We start from the raw sequence: 23,236 nt of genomic DNA on the forward strand, positions 1-23,236 counted from the left end.
CGCAGCCATCGGTGTCCCTCATCCAAGCTGTCGTCAGGCAGGAGTTTGCTAATCTTGGCCTTCCATCAGCGTGCCCACTGACTCGTCCTGACGCTCGGCCTTATTCCTCTGGACCCACTCGACGCTCCTACACGTCTCCCGGCTCCTTCCGCAATCCTGCGGAATGGAGAACGCCCGACGATCAGCCCATCTGCTTCTCCTGCCATCAGGCCGGGCACATTGCTCGTTATTGCCGTCGCCGTTGGACCTACGTATCTCGCCAGACCTCCATGCACTCAACTCCTTTTAGACGTCCAGCCGCTGGTTCCCCTACTTACTACTCGTCGTCCTCCCACGAGCCTCTTCCCTCTGACACCACTGCTCCTGTTCGCCGCTTCTCCAGCTCCCCGTCGCCGCAACGCCGCCAATCCCGCTCTCCGCAGCCTCGCCGCTTTTCCTCGCCGTCCTTCTCTGGACGATCGCCGCAGGAAAACTAGATAGTGCAGCTTATGGAGGTGAAGCTGCAATGCCATCGTCCACTGCAAATCCTCTACTGACGCTCCCCACTCACCATAGCCTTCTTGAAGTCAAAGTCGACAATGTTCCTGTGACCGCCCTCATCGACACTGGCGCACACTTGTCTATTATGAGCGCCCCTTTACGATATTTATGGCCAGGGCACAAAACTCTGGCCTCTCTGTGAGCAAGGTTCTCATACAGAAGAAACCTTATCCGCAAATGATTGCACCTAAATGTAGTGAATGTAGATTATTCTTACTACTTTACCTACTTTACACATGTAGTGTCTTGGTGACGTCTGTATCTATATTCGAAGAGTGGAATATGGCGTAACTACATTTATAACAGTTTCGTTGCGCCATATTTTCGTTCCGAAAACAATATTCGACGTGAAATGCAAAGCAAAATGTGTCACTGACAGACAAAAAGCTGCCGTGGGTCCTCTAATGCGTAAAGACGTCACTATATGTCGGACAACAATGAAAAATACATGTTTTTGGAGAAACAAAGAAAATAGTGTTAGAATTGCAAAAAAAAAAAGCTATATGCCCTATGCAGGGATCAGGTACATCTATTCTTTACAAAAGAAAGCGGTCGTGCGAGTAATTCCAACTGAAAAGAATAGTGGTTCTGTTTTTAGGTGCGCGTTCACGTTATACTCATTGTGGCGGTTTCATTCTGCTTCAATTCGTGCTAGGGTGATTTAAAAACTTGAAAGTCAGACCAGTTTGCGTGTCAGTGCTGTAGTTTATTCAATGGCCGCCCGTGTTGTCACGCGAAGCTGCAAATGGATCCCAAACGACTAGACCGCGTGTGCAAGCTGTTATAGGGAAGCGCTAAAGATCACCCTCATGGGCGCGTAGCAGGATAAACATTACACCACGATTGGTTTCAAGCACCGAAATGCCTTGTTGTGGCTTCAGAAAACACCTGTTTACGCTATCTGTAGCACGAAATGCGTTACTACATGCTTCTTCAATGAAACGCATATGCAATGTACGGGAGCGCTTGAAATGCCAGTCATTTTAGGTGATAATGCACAGTACGCAAACCATGCTCTGGTGAAGCAAGCACACTAGATGATTTTGATACAGTTGCCCTGATGTCCTTATCAAGATGTGTGTGTGAATAGGTATTATTAGGGAGGAGCACTATGCAAACATTGGCATGATGAGCGGCATCGGAGCCAGCTGTGGAAGAAGAACGCGCGAGCAGTGGCCCTAGTGTGTTCGCGCGTTTACGCCAAGGGACGCCTACGCTCAACCCAGGATCGGGCGCCTAATGGCCCAACCACAAGGGATAAATCTTCGACAGATTTGCGGCGTCGGCGACAACCGGTGTCACACGGCGGTGGCCGGCGGCATTGAGAACAATGCGCCGCCGGTTCACGATCACTCGGCGCCCCAAGAACGAGCATGCTAGAGTAACTGTATATAGCTCCCGCAGAGTGCCTAGAGCATGCCAGACTGATGCGCTGACGGCTGAAGTGACGGTAAAAGCAAGAGTCAAACAAACTATGGCCTTCGAGACGGCGCGATGCGGCATGTGAGCGAGTTCGGAGGCCATTTATAAAGCGAGTTTCCGTCGTTGCCGTCCGCGAGTGCCTCTTCCGCGTCCCAAGCAGCCAGTCGCTCGCACGTGCTCCGGCCATGGTACTTGATGCCGCTTTGTACCATATCATTGATACTGATGCACTCATTTCCAGACAGGGACAAGTAAGGGATGCCAAATGCACACTAGTGAGCACGGCTGCTGCTGGTGATGTTATGACACTGGTGCTACGTGTTTCATTACAGACAACCAGCAAAATACTGTATATATTTGCGCTAGAGCTACGAACAATTTTGATGAAGTTTTAAAACTACAAGGAGTCCTTGTGAAGTAAAAACCATTGTTATATTACCGCAACATTTTGCAAAACGGGCCGGCTAAATTCGGGGCTATTAAGAACGGAGGATCTGACCAAATTGCGCCAAGCTTGAAATACGTTGAAGCCGAGAGTCTCTTGTGGTTGAGAGCCATCAATAAACCTCATTGAGCGTTGACGCCGCGTGCAGCCATCCCGGTGCCGATGCCGAAAATTCGTCGAAAATTGGTTCCTTGTGGTTGGAGCCTTAATGACGCGTTCACAGTGAGACATTCGGCGTCTAGAGTGTCGCGGAGTCCAGTTCGGCGGCGGCGAGATCCACCGGATTAGCCTTTTCCGCGCTTACCGGTCTCGGATAGACTTTTTCGGCAGCTGCCGCGGGATTCCCTCACCGAGGACCAATAGGAGAACTGGTCAGAAATTCGAAATATGGCTGACGCGCACATCATGTCGCAGTCTTCAAAGTCTGTCACGACATCAGAAATGCTCATCGAATTGGCGTGTAACCGCCCCGTCCTTTTCGACAAGCGGCACGTGAACCGCAAAGACAACGTGACCTGACAAGGTGGCGAGATTAAGCTTCTTAGCAAGACGAACCCACCACGGCCACGAGCGTGGTTACTTTGGCGAATGCTTCTTCTACGCGTTATGCATCGCTAGATAGGTGCTTCAGCAGGCCTATAGCAGTACTGCCTCTTCTTGGTCAGGATTTATCATCGTCATTGCGAGCAGTGATAAAGAGGCGCAAAATAAAAACACGCGAACTCTACGCGAACGGAGATAACTGCGCAGTTTCCAACCGCGACAACATCAGGGATATCCGACGCTTGCTTGGAGGTTCGCGCTTTACACGACAGATGGCGCTGTATCGCGTTCCGGCGTTCGGTGGCGCGGCGGACAAGCATTGTGAACGATGCAAATTTCGGCGGAAGAAAAATTCCGTTCGCTGAAGAGGCCGGATTCCGTAGTGCGAACGTGCCTGCACTATGAAATGTTGGCAGCAGTGAGTTTCGAACTTACAACCCCACGCTCGGAAACCGAGTGTCTTAACCACTGCGCTAAACCAGCATCTCCTAGATAGAAGGCCTGTGCACTCTGCTTTATGACATAAAAATACTTGGACCGAATTTGCATTGCCAAGCCCTCTTTCTTTGCTTAATAAACAGGCAAAGATTCTTTAATTTGATGTGTTCTACCGACGACTACATTGTCTGTTTCAACTTAAACGTGTTTGCTGTTAGGCTGACGTTTCCTGATATGCATCAAGCGACATTTAACTTTGACGGTTTAAGTGTAAAAAGTAAGAGCCCTACATGCCCTCTGGAACTACTGTCGATGCTCTGGAAACTTAAGAAATTTACAAACTGCGATAATAAGGTGAAATTTAAATAAAAAGCCCCGACACAACAATGATTTCTCAGATTTGTATACTTTGTATATTGCAAAGTTCTTGTAATTATAGTAAACACGTATAAAAAACAGGTGCGCAGGCTGAAGAAAGCTGCGAAAAATGTTCTGTTCGTCAACGCTGGAGACTTTTATCAAGGGACTCTATGGTACTCGATACTTAAACACAAGATTGTGTCTGCAGCAATGTCTCAAATGTCCTACGACGTGGTGGTGAGTACGCATTCGTCAAATTCCGCTTGCATGATATTGTGGCTACAGTACAAATAACGATGCCTTCGTTAAATATCCCTTAGAACATTTGCGTGATGCTGTAAAGTACCCGGACATTGTTATCCCAATTAACGGTTTTTCAACTTACGCAAACATACGTTAATGTGCTTGAGTACACAGCGGTGACGAATATACTGTAATTATTCTGCGCAATCGTAGGAATAAGTCAATACTGTAGTCTGCAGAAAGATTTCAAATCACTTTACGGTGTAATTCAGCGTTTTACGATATGCACTACACTGAACACAAAACAAGTATTTTGTAGAAGCAACATTTTCTTGCCATTTCCTTGGAGTGCATGATGTTTATTTAACGAAACATTTTATTTTATTTTTTTTTGCTTCCATCTTCGGATGCATAAAAAAAAACGCAGCATCAGAACATGAAACACTGCTAAGAATTTTGGCGCATCCAGAAATGTTGACTAAACACCTTATAGAAATTTTACTTCACGTGCACCAACACAATTGTCTATTCTACCTGCAGTGTGCTCACGAAAGGCGCCACCACACGAAAAAAATCCTACGGTATAGTATTTCTAATAAAAACATAATAAAATGGCTGATGACATGGCCATACATTGGCACTGGAAAGAAAATTACATATGTGACGGTCGCAACTTTGTGTTTGAGAAAATTTCATGTGCATTGATAGTTGGAATTAATGTAGGAAAGGAAATATAAACAGAGCATTCTTACATATTCGTGATCAGGACTATAAGATACAAGCCATAAAGCAGCGAAAGAGGCAACTCGTTGACTTCTGTTCGGTGGTAGTTATCCTCGTCGTCTAATGCTGCGTTGGCGGTTACGTTGGCGGTTATGTTGGTTAAAGCTCCGGTGGCTGAAGCCGCCAGGATTTCATGACCGTCACGCATATGCGCATTTAAAGGTACGAAACTTGAAAAGAATGGTACAGATTGAGCCCGTAGACGCACCTCGCCGACTTCGTAGTGCACTGATACAGAAGACGTACTAGGAAATGTGGACACACGACGTAGGTGGGCTCATTCACTTGTCGAAGCAGAATGCCTGGGCCGGCGCCATGTGAGCGCCTCAGGACTTGGTCATTGCCCACACAAAGAAATAGGCAGTTCACAAGCAAGGACAATTGAATTGATATTATGAGCGGAATTAGCGCAAAGTCCATGTAAGAAGAAAGGAGCGAGGGTGCTGGGCATTGCATAAGAACGGTAAATAAGAACTCTGTGGGGACCGCCAGCAATAGACACGGCAATATGCACATGTAAGTGACCCTGACGTATATCGCGACGACGCCTGCCCGTCCTGCGGGCAGACCTCCACTCTAGCACACATGCTCTGGGAGTGCGGGTCGAGATACCCCAAGTTCAGCAAGGATGAGTGGGACTCGCTTCTGCGTAGCCCCGCTCTAGACAAGCAAATCCTGGCTGTCCGGCGTGCCCACGACGGGCCGGTGGGCTAGACCTGCCGGTCCCGACATGGGACTAGCCCGGTGCGCGACGAGTTCGCGTCCTCGCCGGACCTCTAATAAAGGTTATTTCACTCACTCACAGCGCATGTGACACCATCGTCGACATGCATGGCTCGGGCCGCAGCAGGTGGAAGGATATCTCAGGTGAGAGCAAAACTGGGACTGACAGAAAATACGTGTGCGCCTTAATCAAGCAAGGTGCTGACAGTAACGCCACAGACGTGAACGTCAAGGGCGTTTGCCTGTTTGAGCAAACAATTCGAGGAAAGGGTCGACGATTGAGCTTACGTTCCGAAGGTTGAAAGGTGTAGTTTTACGTTTAGGAGCAACACTATTTCCAGAAAGAGCAATGCCGTGTATGGGATCAAGACTGCTGGTGGTTTAGGAGAGAGGTTGACGCGTACCGGGGATCATCAACAAGGACCATGGTTGTAGAGTATTCCGGGCGAGGTTGGGATCACATGGAAAATTACTGAAGGAAATAGGGTAAAAAATAAGGTAAGCGGCAGATAGGTCCGCGGGCTGCGGCAATCGCGATGCTTGTGATCAACACGACAGCAACATATTCATTGGACCTCTCGTGAAATGAGAGCCCACAAAGACATTTTACAGCAAGAAGTAAAGTGCACTAATGCTTCCATTTCTCCGCGACTCACACTTGAATTTCACTGCGAGTGTATTGTGAATGACAAACCGTATCGCATCCGGCGCACATGTTTGAATGATTGCTGTCACCTCGCATGCACGCTGACAGCAGCTTCAATACACGTACCCTACGAACCCTGCTCAAGCATGTTCGCTGTCCTACCTGAACTGAATGAATGCAGCAGCCAATAAACTACGGCGGTGATTTCTTCGCCAGCTCACACTTGACTCGGTCACATTGCTTGCATGAATACACGAAACAGCGAGTTAGCGTGTGCGCCTTTTAAAGCGTTATTTCTTTTACAGTGCCTAGGAAATCATGAGTTCGACGACGGACCGCAGGGACTGGCTCCATTTCTTTGGAAAATGAAAGAGGCCCAGGTTAGGGTTCTGGGGACAAACCTTGACACGTCTGCTGAGCCGAGCTTTCAAGGTATCTCCCTGCCAAGGTCCACAGTGTACAATATCGAAGGACACCAGGTTGCGTTTCTGGGTGTCGTTACAACGGAAACCATAACAATCGCCAAACCAGGTAAGCAGCTCCTGTGCAACGTTAATAACCAGTGCTAAGAAAATTATTTCTCTGGAAATTCGCAATGTAGAGGAAGGTATGCAAACCACCCATGTCCCTTTTCTGAAAAAAAAAACAGTATCTTTTTGTAGCTATCTATCTTTCTGTATCTATGTTATCTGTATCTGTATCTATCTGTATCTGTATCTATCTTATCTGTTTCTGTATCTGTATCTATCTTTCAGTATCTATCTTTTGTAGCTCTAAATCTCTTTGAGCTGCGTATGAAATTTAAGGTTGTATTTCAATAAACCTCTGTTCGTTTTGGTGAGTTCATATACAACGCAAATGTCTTTTCAGCGTGGGTAATATAGCTTTATATTTAAGTCGCGGAATAACGTACTTGCTCATAGAGGCCGGTATCTGTTATAGATTCCCGAGCCAGGATTATTTTACATAGGCAAGCAGTGACACGAGGACGGTGTTTATCTTTTACCGGATAACGAATGTTACAATGTTATCGCTACGCACAAGACCCAACTACTTGTATCTAAACTTTCTAAAATGTTGTCAGCTATTCTGTAGTGAAAGAAGCTTGTGTAATTGCGCGCGCCACAAATAGTGTGTGAATTCTAAAACTTACGCGAGGACGAGCGATTAAAATAGGATATACGATGAGTAGTCGCGGTGCGAAGAGCCCACGCACTGGACCCGCAGATCAGATTTTGATGACCGGCAACCACCGTTCGCCGCAATAGTGTGCTGTGATTGTCACTTGTTTTTCCAGCACATGTTCGCCCAATAAAGAGTTAGGTTGGCGAGCAACACTTTTGGTACTGAGGAGTTCTGCCCAAGTAATTACTGCAACGGCACAGAAAATTTTCAACGGTCTATTCATGTCATCCCGGAGGTGGTGTTGTACGTTTTGTGAAAACTACGGGAGGCAAAATGGGAGAGCGCTTGCAGAATGCACGGCAGGCAGCTACTGTGTGTTTTTCAAGTGTTTCGTCTGAAGAATGTCAATTCTCATAAGCCCCTTTCGACATCCGCATATATCCCATAGCGTACAATTGCATGCGCTATGAGTCAGCGCAGTCGAGAAAATTGTATTTCTGTAGACATATCTGTCGTATATCATCATCATCATCAGCCTATATTTATGTCCACTGCAGGACGAACGCCTCTCCCTGCGACCTCCAATTACCCCTGTCTTGCGCTAGTTGATTCCAACTTGCGCCTGCAAATTTCCCAACTTCATCACTCCACCTAGTTTTCTGCCGTCCTCGACTGCGTTTCCCTTCTTTTGGTATCCATTCTGTAACTATAATGTTCCACCGGGTATCCGTCCTACGCATTACATGGCGTGCCCAGCTCCACTTTTTCCGCTTAATGTCAACTAGAATATCGGCTATCCCGTTTGTTCTCTGTACCACACCGCTCTCTTTCTGTCTCTTAACGTTAGGCCTAACATGTTTCGTTCCGTCACTCTTTGTGCGGTCCTTAACTTTTTCTCGAGCTTCTTTGTTAACCTCCAAGTTTCTGCCCCATATGTTATCACCGGTAAAATGCAATGATTGTATACTTTTCTTTTCAACGACAGTGGTTTTCTCCCAGTCAGGATTTGGTAATCGTGCCGTATTGCGCTGGAGTGAATGCGTGCCGTATGCACTCCAGCGCAATTTTATTCTTCTAAAAATTTCTTTCTCATGATCAGGGCCCCCGTGAGTAATTGACCTACATAAACGGACTCCTTTACAGACTCTAGAGGCTGACTGGCGATCCTGAATTCTTGTTCCCTTCCCAGGCTATGGAACATTATCTTTGTCTTCTGCATATTAATCTTCAACCCCACTTTTACACTTTCTCGTTAAGGTCCTCAATCATTTGCTGTAATTCGTCCCCATTGTTGCTGAATAGGACAATGTCATCTGCAAACCGAAGGTTGCTGAGATATTCGCCGTTGATTCTCACTCGTAAACCTCCCCAGTCTGAGAGCTTGAATACTTCTAAGCAAGGAGATTTTGTCTCCTTGCATCAGCCCTTTCTTGATAGGTAACTTTCTACTTTTCTTGTGGAGAACCAAGGTTGCTGGGCAATCCTTGCAGATAAATTAAATTTGCCAATATATTCACGTATGCATCCTGTACTCCTTAGTTACGTAATGCCTCTGTGACTGCTGGTATCTCAATTGAACCAAATGCTTTTTCGAAATAAATGATAGCCATATAGAGAGGTTGAGTTTACTCGGCAGATTACCTGGTTGATGACATGAATATGACCCATCGTAGTCTTGGTTGGCTGTTGTGTTGGTTGGCTGAAGTCAAGTGTTGTCCTGATTCTATTGGAAATTGTCTTCTTGAATATTTTATACACTACTGAAAGCAAGCTAATGGGTCTATAATTCTTCAATTCTTTAACGTCTCCCTTCTTTTGGATTAGTATAATGTTGGCGTTCTTCCAGCTCTCTGGTACAATTGAAGTCGAGAGGCATTGCGTTATAAAGGGCCGCAAGCTTTTCAAGCATGATATCTCTTCCATCTTTGATTAAATCGACTGTTATTCAATCTTCTCCAGCAGCTTTGCCCTGGTCACGTCTTTCAAGGCCCGTCTAACTTCATCGCTAGTTATAGAAGAGGCCTCTGTAACTTGTTCAACACTACTTCGAATGAAAGTAGCTTGACGTACTGGGTACTGTATAGGTTAGTATAGAATTCTTCGTCTGCTTTTACTAACTAATCGAAATTGCTGATGATATTGCCCTGCGTCTCCTTCAGGGCATACATTTTGCCTCGTCCTATGCCTAGTTTTCTTCTCCCTGATTTCATGCTGCGTCCATATTTTACTGCTTTCTCAATCTTTTCCATGTTATAATTTCGGATATCGCTTACTTTCTTCTTATTGATCAGATTCGGACAGTTCAGTGAATTCTATATGACCTCTTCAGTTTGACCCTTTCAAGTTTTGCCGTTTCTTTATTAGGTTCTTTGTTCCTTGGGAGAGCTTACCTACTGGTTGCCTTAGTGCCTTACCTCCCACTTCAATTGCTGCTTCTGAAATCAACCAATTTATGGTTTCATTCATTACCTCTATGTTGTCTTTATAATCCTGTTCTAAAGCTGCATATTTGCTTGCGAGCACAAGCCTGAAGTTGTCTGCTTTTACCCTTACTGCGTCTAGGTTGGCTTGTTTCCTCATTACTAACTTTATTCTTTCTCTCTTCAAATTGAGAGAAATCCTAGACATCACTAACCTATGGTCGCTGCACTTTACCCAAACTAACACTTCTACGTCCTACACTATCCTCGGATCGACAGAGAGTACGATGTCTATTTAATTTCTTCTTTCTCCATAAGGGATTTTCCAGGTCCACTACTTGTTGCTGCGCTTCCTCAAGAAGGTATTAATTGTTCGGAGCCTATTCCTTTCCACGCATTCTAGCAACATCTCTCCTCTAGAGTTCCTAGAATCGGCACCGTAGCGGCCAATTGCTTGCTAGCCAGCCTGTTTTAAATGCGAAGCATTTCTTAGTGAGCATTTGGTACTTTGACAGTATCTATCTATCTATCTATCTATCTATCTATCTATCTATCTATCTATCTATCTATCCATGTATCTATCTATCCATGTATCTATCTATCTATCTATCTATCTTTCCATCTATGTATCTATCTATCTATCTATCTATCTATCTATCTATCGAGCCGCCTACGACTTTGTGCTCTCATGGTCGTTTCGTTAACTTGGTATGTACCAAAATTGGCATACGATGACAGGAGTATATGACGAACATAAGTGGTATGTCATGACATGAATGTCATGACATTGCACCACCGCGCTAAGGGTTTAAGTGAAGCAAGGAGATACCCGCTGATTTCTTTCCTCTAATTGAGGGTTTTACCATAAGCACATGTCTGATAGGAGAGTTTGCAAAGTTGATTGGCTCCAAAATTCATTCCATGAAAGGGCAGATTATTCTGCTGAAATGAAGCTGTGTTGGCTTCCGGTTGCTTTGTTCTATGTTAATCCACTAAAGTGCGGCGCTCTGAATGGACCAGTCGAATGCCTTCTGCGCACATGCTTTCAACTAGCCGAATGTGAACTGCTGCGCGAGACTGTTCTAGAGCAGACCGAAATGACCAGCAGAATGTACCGTTGGTGTGCGTTGGTGTACCAATTCTTGGTTTACGCTGTTTGCATCTCACTCCCACAGGAATGCGGTCATCGCGGAATCAAATTACACTAGCTACCTCATGCTCACTCGCCCTCAGAAATTTAATCACCGACTGTACTTTAGTGCAATGCGAATGATTATAGTAATTTTCAAGAGTATTCTCCTGATAGAAAAAAAAGGTCTTTAAAATGCTCGAATTGTGTGGCCGGTAATATGTTATTTCTTACATGTACCGGCTATCACGAGCTCACAAAAGCTAAGCAGCATGGCACTCAGTCAGTGCTGGACAGGGAGACCGCGTGGTATTGTACGGCCATGTGCTTGCGCCTCTTTCGTTCGAAATAGCCTGTCTGCCTTAAGCGAGACAGTAATCTTGCGATGGTGCAGCGGGTACCTCATTCACCCCACCGCAATAAAAACAAAAAGCGATATTTTAGTAACGTTATTGCTTCGCAATTTATCAGCTTTATTGAAACACAAATGAAAGAATTGCGCCTGCATGCAGTTGCAACAAGATGTACCTTGGTAATTTGTCAGCGCCAGCACTCACATTCGCAGTGAAGTCCTTAACACAGTATAATGAGGTTATATATATATATATATATATATATATATATATATATATATATATAAAGAAACGCTTTATTAGGTTTTCTAAAAGAGCACCACATTCCTTTTGGCCCAACGTTGATGTACAGCGCCTATAAATTGTAAGCGCGTACCACAAAAAACGGCTTTCGGGCGTAACAACGTAGAAGTTCGACGTGTAATTGCGTGGTAGAGGGTTTCTAAGCAAGCAGCAGTCCAATTTTGATATTATCAAGCTGAAATAAGTCGCTTGACTAATGCAGGTGGAACTAGACCTTAAATCATGCATTGAATGAGTTTCAGAATAGCTGGCATTTGAATTTATGAGTGCTGTACATTACACAAGCGCACTGTTCCAGTGCTATTATTCTATGTTCAAAATCAGGTTGCTAGATGTATGTTTTCTGGACTCTTAAGCCATAGCACTGTCTAATGAGATGTGTCATTCGCCTAAAGCCAAAATAATCATTATTATTGGGTCAAGGAGGGGGTGGATTCTGGGCAACGATAGCTGTAACAAAATTCACCAGCAAAGTCATCTCGTCGTTCTCTTTCATTTTGTTCCGCTTGCTTACCTCATGTACTCCTCGATCAAACGTACACCTCGTTAGTAAGAAGGCGATGTTGGGTGGTTGGTCTGGATACATTTGAACGGCTAAAACAGCGTAAACGAAGAGGGACAAGGGAAGGAATACAGGTCCAAATGGCGCCAAAGCGCTCTGTTGACGTGTACTCTTTCTTGTGTCCCTGTTCGTTGGCACTCTTTAAAGCGTTAGAATATGCCTCGGTAGCCGAGACCACAGTTCATCCTAGAGCACTGCACGGGCACGTGCTTACCCGAAAGCCCGCGCCCGGCCCGGCCCGTGGGCCCGGCCGGGTCGGGTAGGGCAGTTTTTTCACGGGCTCGAGCCGGGCTAGGGCACGGCATGTGCTTTTTGACTCGGGTCCGGGCCGGCCTCGGACTTTCTGGTGGTGTGATGTAATGGGCAATGAGTTATCCTGGCGCATCTCGACTCTGAAAAACATGTCTTTTTCGGTCTCGGGCCGGGTTCGGGCCGGTTTCGAGCCGGGCTCGGGCCTATAAGGTAAAGGGGTGGCGGGCTGGGCCGGGCGAGTAACGTAGAAAATTTTCGGGCCCGGGTTTGGCCATAAAACTTTTGGTCAGGCTCGGGCGGGCAGCCCAACATAAAAACGGGCCCGGGCCGGGCCCGGGCTGAAAAAATCGGCCCATGCAGTGCTCTAGTTCATCCCGCAGCACTATAGGCTAAAATAGGCGAAACGCAACCCGTAGAGCCCGTTACCTCCTTCCACAGCGGTTGCCACTTGCGGGCGCTGAACGATATTGTTTGCATGTAGTGGAACTGACGCATAAAACCATGGCTTTAAAAATCGGAATACTTGCGTTTATATTGGAATGAACAAAAGCAGTGATCCCGTTGGAAGGTCACAGAACAATTGTGTTCTAAGTGCAAGCACCTGTTAATTTATAAGCGTTTCTGTCCAAACTGCAGTTGTCATACGGCCCCTCTAAGAAATATATTTACACAGAATTCATCAATGGTAATAATTTAGGTGAGCGGATGGCTTTGTTATCCCACTACATGGTCCGTGGATCCCTGAAATCCAGCAGATGCACCAGCAAAGGCTGAAGACATGTTGCTTAAGTGTTTACTGATATTGTATATGTGTACGTGCATATACATTATCCGTGTAGTAGAGTAATTTGGGCGAGTAATGGCATATGGTCTTGTAGAACAATCTAGAGCACTGCACGGGCCGATTTTTTCAGCCCGGGCCCGGGCCGGGCCCATTCTTAACAGCAACAACAAAGTCTTTATTTTTTTCTGTAACTTTACAGAAACGGTGACAGGAGCAAAAGGCATCAAGGCCTGACAGAGGCTCCTGCTCCGTTCAAAAAAAATTTGACAACAGCGACAGCTTTCATGTAGCACAAAAGTAAATACAACAACGTTGTTTTAAGATATTGTAACAAACAAGACAGCTTTGTCGACTAACAGATTACGTGATAAATAAACACTAGAATTGAAATTAATCACTACTTCGTGACATGTGAGACATTGGTATTATGTAACATACACTCGATATAAACATAAAGATATGTTGGTCTATAGATAACACAGTAGTACCCGCATTTTGTATAAATAACGAGACATTCTACGTTTTCATTCGTGACAGTATATTCGTGTAATAATTCATACTGGATACAACTTTTGACATACATGGCAAGACCGCCACCGCGAGAGCAGTTTCTTATTAGTCCTTCATATTTATATCCATCAAATTGTGGTGGACTATCCCGTTCAGTAAGCCACGTTTCTGTGAAACATAAAATATCAAACTTGCATTTGAAGTTCTCAAGCGCCTCTTGCCGTTTTTCACGCTTATTTCTCATACTTCGTGCGTTCAAGTGAAACACCGATATCCATTTTTTATAACTTATATCACCATAATATGCATTAAAAGAGTCATAATCATGATAAGAGCAGACATTATGGCTGAGTCCCATCATGTTTGCATCTGCGCTATTAACAGATGAACCGAAAGTACATACATCGGGTAGAGTCATCCTTGTTAATTATAGTGCTTAAAAAGCGCAAGGAGACTGAGGAGGCGCTTCACAGTTTACTTCAAGTCCTCCAAATCGCGCACACTTCTGATAACCACTGCACGTTCACCATTTTTCTTTCGCGCCAACACCTTACCATTTGTATGCCAAACAAACGCATATCCAGCGCTCCTTGCCCAATCCTTAGTTGTAAACAGAAGTTCGCGGGAAAGTCGAGTCATATTCTCGCAGATGTACACATTTCCACTTTCTTTCTTTAACTCTTTTTTGTTTGCAAGCCAGGAATCACGCTGTTCCTGCCTTGCAAAGCGAATTATGATCCCACGCGTCTTTCCCGGCTTCGCTGCAAGTCTGTGCACAGCGGTGACTTCATCCTTCGTTATATGTGGTTGGCAAATCTTATCTGCAATACTGTTTACCTTTTCGATCAAGTTTTCGTTTTCTGTTTCTTGAATGCCATGTATCTCGATGTTAAGACGACGGCTGCGCCATTCTAAGTTATCAACGTCTAGTCTGAGCTGATCAACTTCTTTAAGGCTAGAGTTTTCAAGGATTCCAACACGTTTTTCCAGTTCTTTTGTTGATTTTTCTTGGGCAAGTAGTCGCGTTTGAAACTGGTCAAACTTATCCGAAATCACCTGAACAGATTCCTCGATTGACTGAACTTTTCCGGGTAAGCTAAGTAGGAAATCGAGCTTGGTTTCAATTGCATACATGCGCATGCATAACTCTTTCTCGTACCTGGAACTTTCTACAGCTGTTTCGTTTTTGTTATTGCCTCCTTTACAAGTGTCACATTTCCAACTTTTCTGGCACCGTCGCGTCTAGAGCCAAGCAGCTCCTCGGTAACTCCCGAACATTCACCGAAGTGAAACCTAAACTTACACTCCGTGCAGGTTATGAAAAGCCCATTTTCAGGGAGCTCCAGTCTACATACACAACACCGCGACATGGCAATGCTCTCCCCAATTCAAATCACGCAATGCAAGACATATGGCAGCAGCGGCAGCGATACACAGATCACAATAAAAGGTAACTAACCTGTAAGTACAGTAAGAAGAGTTCAGACGACGTGTCTACCACCGCTGCCACTGCCGCCAAATGCCAAGCAACGCCCCGTTCCGCCTTGTGCTGGCCGCTTGGTTGCCTACGTCAGGTGATGCAGTGGGCGATCGGGCTGACCGGATCAACTTTTCAGTCGTAGTGAAGAATAGCTTCACGGCCTTGCAGACAGATGCGGCAGGTAGGACAGCGCAGAACGATGCGTCTCCAGGAAGCAGGCAGGCAATGTTGAACAGCTGTAAGTACAGTAAGAAGAGTTCAGACGACGTGTCTACCACCGCTGCCACTGCCGCCAAATGCCAAGCAACGCCCCGTTCCGCCTTGTGCTGGCCGCTTGGTTGCCTACGTCAGGTGATGCAGTGGGCGATCGGGCTGACCGGATCAACTTTTCAGTCGTAGTGAAGAATAGCTTCACGGCCTTGCAGACAGATGCGGCAGGTAGGACAGCGCAGAACGATGCGTCTCCAGGAAGCAGGCAGGCAATGTTGAACAGCTGTAAGTACAGTAAGAAGAGTTCAGACGACGTGTCTACCACCGCTGCCACTGCCGCCAAATGCCAAGCAACGCCCCGTTCCGCCTTGTGCTGGCCGCTTGGTTGCCTACGTCAGGTGATGCAGTGGGCGATCGGGCTGACCGGATCAACTTTTCAGTCGTAGTGAAGAATAGCTTCACGGCCTTGCAGACAGATGCGGCAGGTAGGACAGCGCAGAACGATGCGTCTCCAGGAAGCAGGCAGGCAATGTTGAACAGCTGTAAGTACAGTAAGAAGAGTTCAGACGACGTGTCTACCACCGCTGCCACTGCCGCCAAATGCCAAGCAACGCCCCGTTCCGCCTTGTGCTGGCCGCTTGGTTGCCTACGTCAGGTGATGCAGTGGGCGATCGGGCTGACCGGATCAACTTTTCAGTCGTAGTGAAGAATAGCTTCACGGCCTTGCAGACAGATGCGGCAGGTAGGACAGCGCAGAACGATGCGTCTCCAGGAAGCAGGCAGGCAATGTTGAACAGCTGTAAGTACAGTAAGAAGAGTTCAGACGACGTGTCTACCACCGCCGCCACAGCCGCCAAAATCGTGCGTTGGGCTGCCCGCCCGAGCCCGATCAAAACATTTATGGCGAGACCCGGGCCCGGCCCGGGCCCGGAAATAATCTACGTTACCCGCCCGGCCCGGCCCGCCACCCCTTTACCTTAGGCCCGAGCCCGGCCCGATCCCGACTCGAAACCAGCCCGAACCCGGCCTGAGACCGAAAAATACATGTTTTTCAGAGTTGAGACGCCCGAGAATAACTCGCTGCACGTTACATGCACACCACCAGAAAGCCCGAACCCGGCGTCAAAAAACCGGAGCCCGGCCTGGATCCCGGTCAAAAAGCACACACCGTGCCCGAGCCCTGCCCGAGCCCGTGAAAAAAACTGCTCTACCCGGACCGGGCCCGGGCTTTCGGGTAAGCCCGAGCCCGTGCAGTGCTCTAGAACAATCAATGAAGTCAAATTATTTCTTCCTAAGCTATCGACACTGAGTGTCCGACATGAGTCACAGCCGACCATGCATGGTACCCCGAAAGAATAATTAACGAAGTACTTCTCGAAGTAGTTGTTAGAGCAGCCGTCGAAGATAGTTGCAGTTTAACGGCGCAGAGCACTCAACTTTATCTTCTGGTGCTGTCGTTGCTATCATTCCACACGCTTCTTAGCAGTATAACGCTATGGAGCCTTTCTTGCACATAGACCACATCAGACTGCCAACTCCTCATCGCTAAGGATCCATTTTCCCGGTGTTTTAAGCGTGCCGGCGCTGTTTTCCGGTTTTTTGCATGCCGCCGCAAGCTAAGCAAGGGGAAGCGGACTGACTTGCGAGGCCGACGCCACTCTCCTCCCTTCTGCCTGTCTAGTGTAACGCCGGCGTGACGGCAGCGCAGCGTTACCCTCTCCTAAACGCTGGCACGACGTTCTTCTCCCAGTGGCACACTTTCGCTATGCTAGCTCGGCCCCACTAAAACTCTTTCTGCTTCCGCGTGCTCCTCGCCTCTCATTCGCCGGTGAGATAAGGAAAACATGTCACGGGAGGTAGTGCTATACGCTTGAAAACCAAAGAGACCTCCTGTAAAAAAAAAAGAGCTTATTTCATTGGGCTGCTCAAAAAAAGTCTCAGTTTCGCCCGAAAGGTGAAGCATCGTTGGCGATAGCAAATTAATGGCCATATTATTTTCATCGGAAGTATAAACTACTAAACATAGGCATGCTAACTAACTTAACAAGCATGGTTTCACGCGCGCACAAGCAACCATGAACGCATCTCTCTCGATTACCGCGGAAACTCGCTGTCAAAGCCCTGGAGTGTGAAATCGTCGCAGCAGCAGCGGGCGAATTGAACTTAGAGCAGCCGCTCGCATCAACGCGAACTAAGTTGCAAAAACACACTGCAGGGTGGACTCTGTCCCCGTCGCAGATGGCTTGCAAGCACGGTGGAAGAATATTTAGGTGTTGACAGTGCGCGCGAGCGAGCGTCCAGATTATGTTCGGCCGCGCGCGGGCGCATCGAGTAGCTCCGCGGCGAGCAGATAGATGGCGCCGCGGCCAGCGGTCCCAGCTTAGCGGCGCCGGCGGCTTGGCATTCCTCTGCCTCCGCAAAATTTTCGTTCATTGTGGCGCCAGTAAAACTCAAAGCACGAAGGAAATTCGTTATTTCAGATGAAGGTGATAAATGTACCAGGCTGAATGCTTTGCTAACATGAATGTATATTGTGCAGGGTGTGAATGACGGGCAGCACTCAACGCCCACTCACATTCCGCTCGCGCGCACATTTTGTTGCGGCCGATCTACTCATGCATACAAGCATAAAAAATTAAAGCGTAAGCCCGCGTGCTACCCCTCGATCAGAAGAAAATAGTGACTGCACCGGAAAATTCAAACTCCGAAAACCATTCAAGCATCGTCGCGCGAATTCAGTGTGGGCGCGATATAATTTAAGAAATGAAACGGCGCAAGCTTGCGATATGCAACGCACTAGAGCAAAGTGGGTGTTCATGGCTAGAACGTATGATGAGAAAGCACATAGCAATGTAAAGAAATTTTTGAAAAGATAATTTATCAAGCGGGACAAAAGACAGGCGTTTTATCTTGGATTACAATATCACTAATACAGGTTACTCGTGAAAATCTTTTTTATTTCAATTCCACTTAACATAGACTGTGTATATTATTCATTTAGCTTTCGTCGTTTGGGGAGCGAGTGACTCTTGCAGGATCTAAGAGGTGACTGTTTTTTCTTAAATTGCATATGATAATGTGCCAATGTGAGCGTATTTGACAATGCATGCTACAGCCTGTCCACAAATACACTTATACCCAGCACACAATAATCTCATAGACTTTTTATTTTTTATTTTGCAAAGACAGAATAATAAAAAAATTGTGCATGAAGCAGTTCGATAATTTTAATAGAGGATAGCCTTCCCAGAAGCTTACGCTCTCATACACTCCCACAATGCAAAAATGTTGAATAAAAACATGCAAGCGTGTAATATACACCGCACGCGCATTGTAATAAACAATCAGTATCCAGGATGGCACAAATTTGAAAATCAGGCACACATCTGCACAGAAAACAGTATTATACAGGGTGCACAAAGATTTAAAAACATGTAAATATCACGTAGCTGAACAGAACCAAGGTAATGTTGTTTTCCGTCCCTTGGAGATACTGAGATTATTTTTTTACATTCGGCCTAATTACATGATTAGTCTTAATTAATTAATCAACTTCTCAAATATTATAATTATATTAAAAGTTTCAATCAGGAAATTGGAGAGCAACATGAAAGACTCCCGATATAGCTTTCTATTACTCAATACACGCTACGTAGAAGTATTTTTCCGAGCGTGAAAGAAGCCCACGAATACACGCAAAGTGCCTCAAGGCAATTTTGAGTCTATTCGCGGGTTTCTTTCACGCTCGGAAAACACTTTTATGTATCACGTCTTGAGCACCAGAAAGCTGTATCGGGAACATTCATGTTGCTGTGCAATTCTCTCATTCACACTTTTTTATCTAATTATTGCATTAGAAAAGTTGATTAATCAGTTATGAAAATAATTATCTAATAAGGCGGAATGCAAAAAATAATCTGAGTATCTCCAAGAGACGACAGACAACATTGCCTTGCTTCTGTCCAGCTATGTGACATTTTCATATTTTTATATCTTGGTGCATGATAGTTAAGACAACCAGTATATTTTATTTATTTATTTTATTTATTTATTCATACTGCAGGCCAACATACTGACCCATGCAGGAGGGGCAATACAGTTGACAAGAAATGACAAAAAAGACAAAAATAGGAAAATTTAAACAGTGCATGAAAAGGATGCAGCCCATGGCCACGTTATAAAATCAAAATGTAATATGTAACTACAAGAAAAAGAACCGCACATTTGAATTTATACGTGAATGAAAAAAAAAAGCTGTGCCAACAACAATCGGGCACTAGACATAACTAAATACACGAAATTTCGCTAAATAAACGAGAAAATAGGTACAAATACTGCTTATGGTTGTAATAATTTATGGGACAAATAGTTTTCTAACTCATTTGTGAAGTTCGCTGATTGTAGTACATCAACAGGGAGGGAATTCCATTCGTTTATAGTACGCGGATAAAAACTATTCATGTGAGATTTTTTTTAGCAAATACTGGCGTAAGGGAAAGGTTGTGTCTATGTCTTGTTCGAGCATTAAGAGGCGTTACATAAGGAGGCAATTGAAGCCCGATTTTTCCATTTATGATGTTATGTAAAAACTGGAGACGACTAACTTTACGCCTGTGTTCCAGTGAACTGATTTTATTTCTAAGCATTAATAGGGACGGGGAATCCTCTCTTTTATATTTTCCAAAGATAAATCTAACGGCCTTCCTTTGTACGCGTTCCAAACTCATCATGTCCTTCTTGGTATGAGGATCCCATACAACCACCGCGTATTCAAGTTTCCATCGCACGAATGTGTTATATGCTAAAATTTTGGTGTTTGCCGGTGCCTTTTTAAGTTTTCTTTTCAAGAACCATAATTTGCGCAAAGCTGCTGAACATGTAAGGGAAATATGGTCTGACCAGGAGAATCTGTTAGTGAATGTGACGCCTAAGTATTTGTATTTTTCAACATCAGTTATTTTTGTATCGTTTAGAACATAAGAAAATATACTAGGTTCCTTTTTCCCTGTTACTCGCAGCAAGACTGTTTTATGTACATTTATTTCCATGCCCCAAAGTTTACACCAATCGGAAATTGCAATAACTGACTTCTGCAAGCATGCGTGATCGTTCCGTGAAGCTATTTTTTTAAATATGACACAGTCATCTGCAAATAAATTAACATGCGCATCATCGGGGATTTCGTCTATTATATCATTAATATAGATCAAAAATAAAAGGGGTCCTAATACGCTGCCTTGCGGTACGCCCTAAGTTACCTGACGGACACTTGAGGAACATTATTAATTTCTACGAACTGCTGCCTATGTCGGAGATAGGCCTGGATCCATGATATAATATTTGAAAAGAAGACCAATGCACTCAAGCTTGTGGATTAATTTTCCATGGGGTACCTTATCGAACGCTTTGCTAAAATCAAAAAAGAGCGTGTCAACTTGTCCGGACGTGTCAAGTACTTCAGAGATTTTGTGAACAACTGACACAAGCTGAGTTGAAGTCGATAATCCCTTTCTGAACCCATGCTGAAGTGGAGATAGGATATTGTGATCTGTCAAATACTGACGAATAAAGCCTGCGACAATGTGCTCTAACAATTTGCTGCATGTGCTTGTAATAGAAACAGGACGATAATTTGACACTGTAAGGCGATCACCCTTTTTATGAATTGGGACAACTCTTGCCTTACACCAGTCTGATGGTATCTCTGCTAAATGTAAGGATAATTTGAAAAATCTGTTAAGAATACACATATCTGTTCTGCATACCTTCGTAAAAATGGATTCGGAAGCTTATCAGAGCCTGCAGATTTCCTAACGTTGATATTAAGGAGCATCTCCAAAACACTTTCTCGGGAAACCATAATGTCGCGTAAGAAAGACCTATTTGTATTGCATCGTTCGAATTCATCTAGGTCAGAGAATACACTTCCGAAGTAATCATTAAAGTGCTCAGAAATTATGTGGGCGTCTTCAGTCATTTTGCCATTAATCTTTATTTTATGTGATGCCTCTTTTGATGGACTTAAATAGCGCCAAAACTTCTGTGGAGCATTTCAAATAAAATCAGCAAGGCTATGACTGAAGAATCTTTCTCGTGCAGCTTTAACTTTTGCCAGTAATTCACTTTTTAATTCATTGACATGCGCACTCTTTATTTTTTATGTTTTCGTTTCATTCTTTTCAACTTCCGCCTAGTTTGGATAATATCTCTGTTGATCCAAGGGTTAAACGGAGGTTTCTTGACCCCCTTCAATGGAATAAATCTTTCAATACAATAAGTAACAGTGTCTCTGAATCTTTGCCATGAAAGTTCGACATCATCTTGGACAATATTAAGGTGCAGGTCCAAGTAATCAATTATTGATTCATCATCTGCTTTAGCATAATCTCTAACCTGAATTTTTTCTCTGGGTAGTCTGACATTATTCACAGCCATCGATGACGAAAAAGAAATCAATTTATGCTCGGAAATGCCTGTTTTAATTTCAACCGTTCCTTCACCGAAAACTTCGCTGAGGAATAAGAGGTCAAGAATATTCCCTCCGCGAGTACACACATTAACATTAACACATATATATATCTTATACAAGCAGCAAAATTTGCACAGACTGTTGTGGCACACAGCAGTTTTTGTGGCATACAGGAGGTTCTCTCTTCCGCAGCGCCTTTCGAGGTTTATTTGACCGTGTGAGGTTCTTTGGACAGTTCGGAAATAAGGTGGGAACTGTATTTGCAGACAGAACAGGGCTCTTTGGCGCGTCAAGTAGCACCATTTTATCGAGCTCCGCGTAATATGCCGTCGATATCATATGCTCTGAAAAATGCTTGGTGTAGAAATGGTCAGTAGGCATTAGAGTTCGGTCTGCCCTCAGATTTACATGGCGCCACTGCTCTAGACGACCGCTGTCGGACGGCGCTTTGAATAGAGGCACACGCTCCGCACAGGTTCGGTATCCAGAATTGCAGTTCGTGACGAAGCACTTTCTACCCATTTCAAACTCTCAGAAGGCCGCTTCAACCTTGGTCGAGGGCCCGTGGAGACAATACACAAGCACAAGATGATGAAAGGCGCGTGAACAAAAAGTGTGCCTTCAAAACAGCCCGGCCGCACATGCAAACACAAAGCGCACAAAGACAGCGAAGCACGCGCCTTCCCGCCGAGGCTGGGACCGCATACCGCAGCGCCCTCTACGACGGCGCCGAACCAGCTGCAACCAAGCCGAACATAATCCGGACGCGAGCGAGCGGCGCTTTCGCGCGCGTTGGGGGGAGAGTGTCAGCACCTCTCCTTATTCTTACACCGTGCTTGCAAGATACAGGGGCCCAGGTGGGTGCGCGCGGCGTAGCACGCCCTTCCCTCTTGCCTACCCTCCCCCAGGAGGCTTGCGGCTTTGGCGGGCGCACGCTGCCGCTCTGACCGCCGGAAGTAGAGCGCACCCCTCCCTACCCTCCCTCCGGAGAGTTGCGCGCGACTGGAAGACGGCGCGCTTCCTTCCCGCTTTTCTTCCTCGCGTGCGCGAGATTGAGCCGCGATTGCTCGCTCATCCTCGCACGCTTTCACTCGCACATACAGCATAGCGCGCGGCGACGACTTTATGGCCCTTGGACTGTATACGGAACCTCACGGCGACGACGCCGGTGACGGCAACTGGAGTGTCCATATAATTGCTATCGCAATAAAACACTGCGGTGGCTGCCCCACCCATGCTTGTGTTGGTGGTAACGTAAATTTAGCATCAGTTGATTGGAATAAAATCCCAATGGAATGACTTTACGTTATAGCGCCCCATCATGGCGTTTGCAGGGCCATGTTTGCAGTGCCGTGCTTGCAGGTCCATGTTGGCTGAGCCACGTGACACGCTATGCGCCCTTCATAACACGACCGCACATTCAATGATGCCTTTCGAATGGTGCACTTGCGCCAGGAACTGCTTATACCGCCTCCCGCGCTCTCACACAGGTTAGT

General features: G+C 45.6%; 2 protein-coding genes across 2 annotated transcripts in view; one reads left to right on the forward strand and one right to left on the reverse strand.

Annotated features, from left to right (window-relative positions):
- Nucleotides 1–3,825: 3,825 nt before the first annotated feature.
- Nucleotides 3,826–23,236, forward strand: part of LOC119453927 (protein 5NUC) — a 110,455-nt gene continuing 91,044 nt past the window's right edge. The window contains exons 1-2 of the mRNA XM_037715963.2: nucleotides 3,826–3,985; nucleotides 6,449–6,674. Of these exons, the coding sequence (XP_037571891.1) occupies nucleotides 3,959–3,985; nucleotides 6,449–6,674 (253 nt within the window). The 5' untranslated portion in view covers nucleotides 3,826–3,958. The remainder of the gene's footprint in view (nucleotides 3,986–6,448; nucleotides 6,675–23,236) is intronic.
- On the reverse strand, nucleotides 13,875–14,876 carry LOC119453928 (uncharacterized). The gene has a single exon (XM_037715964.2). The coding sequence runs from the start codon at nucleotides 14,719–14,721 to the stop codon at nucleotides 14,056–14,058; it is 666 nt and encodes a 221-aa protein (XP_037571892.1). The 5' UTR covers nucleotides 14,722–14,876; the 3' UTR covers nucleotides 13,875–14,055.

This window comes from Dermacentor silvarum, chromosome 5 (genome assembly GCF_013339745.2).
Source record: "Dermacentor silvarum isolate Dsil-2018 chromosome 5, BIME_Dsil_1.4, whole genome shotgun sequence".
Taxonomy (NCBI): domain Eukaryota; kingdom Metazoa; phylum Arthropoda; class Arachnida; order Ixodida; family Ixodidae; genus Dermacentor; species Dermacentor silvarum.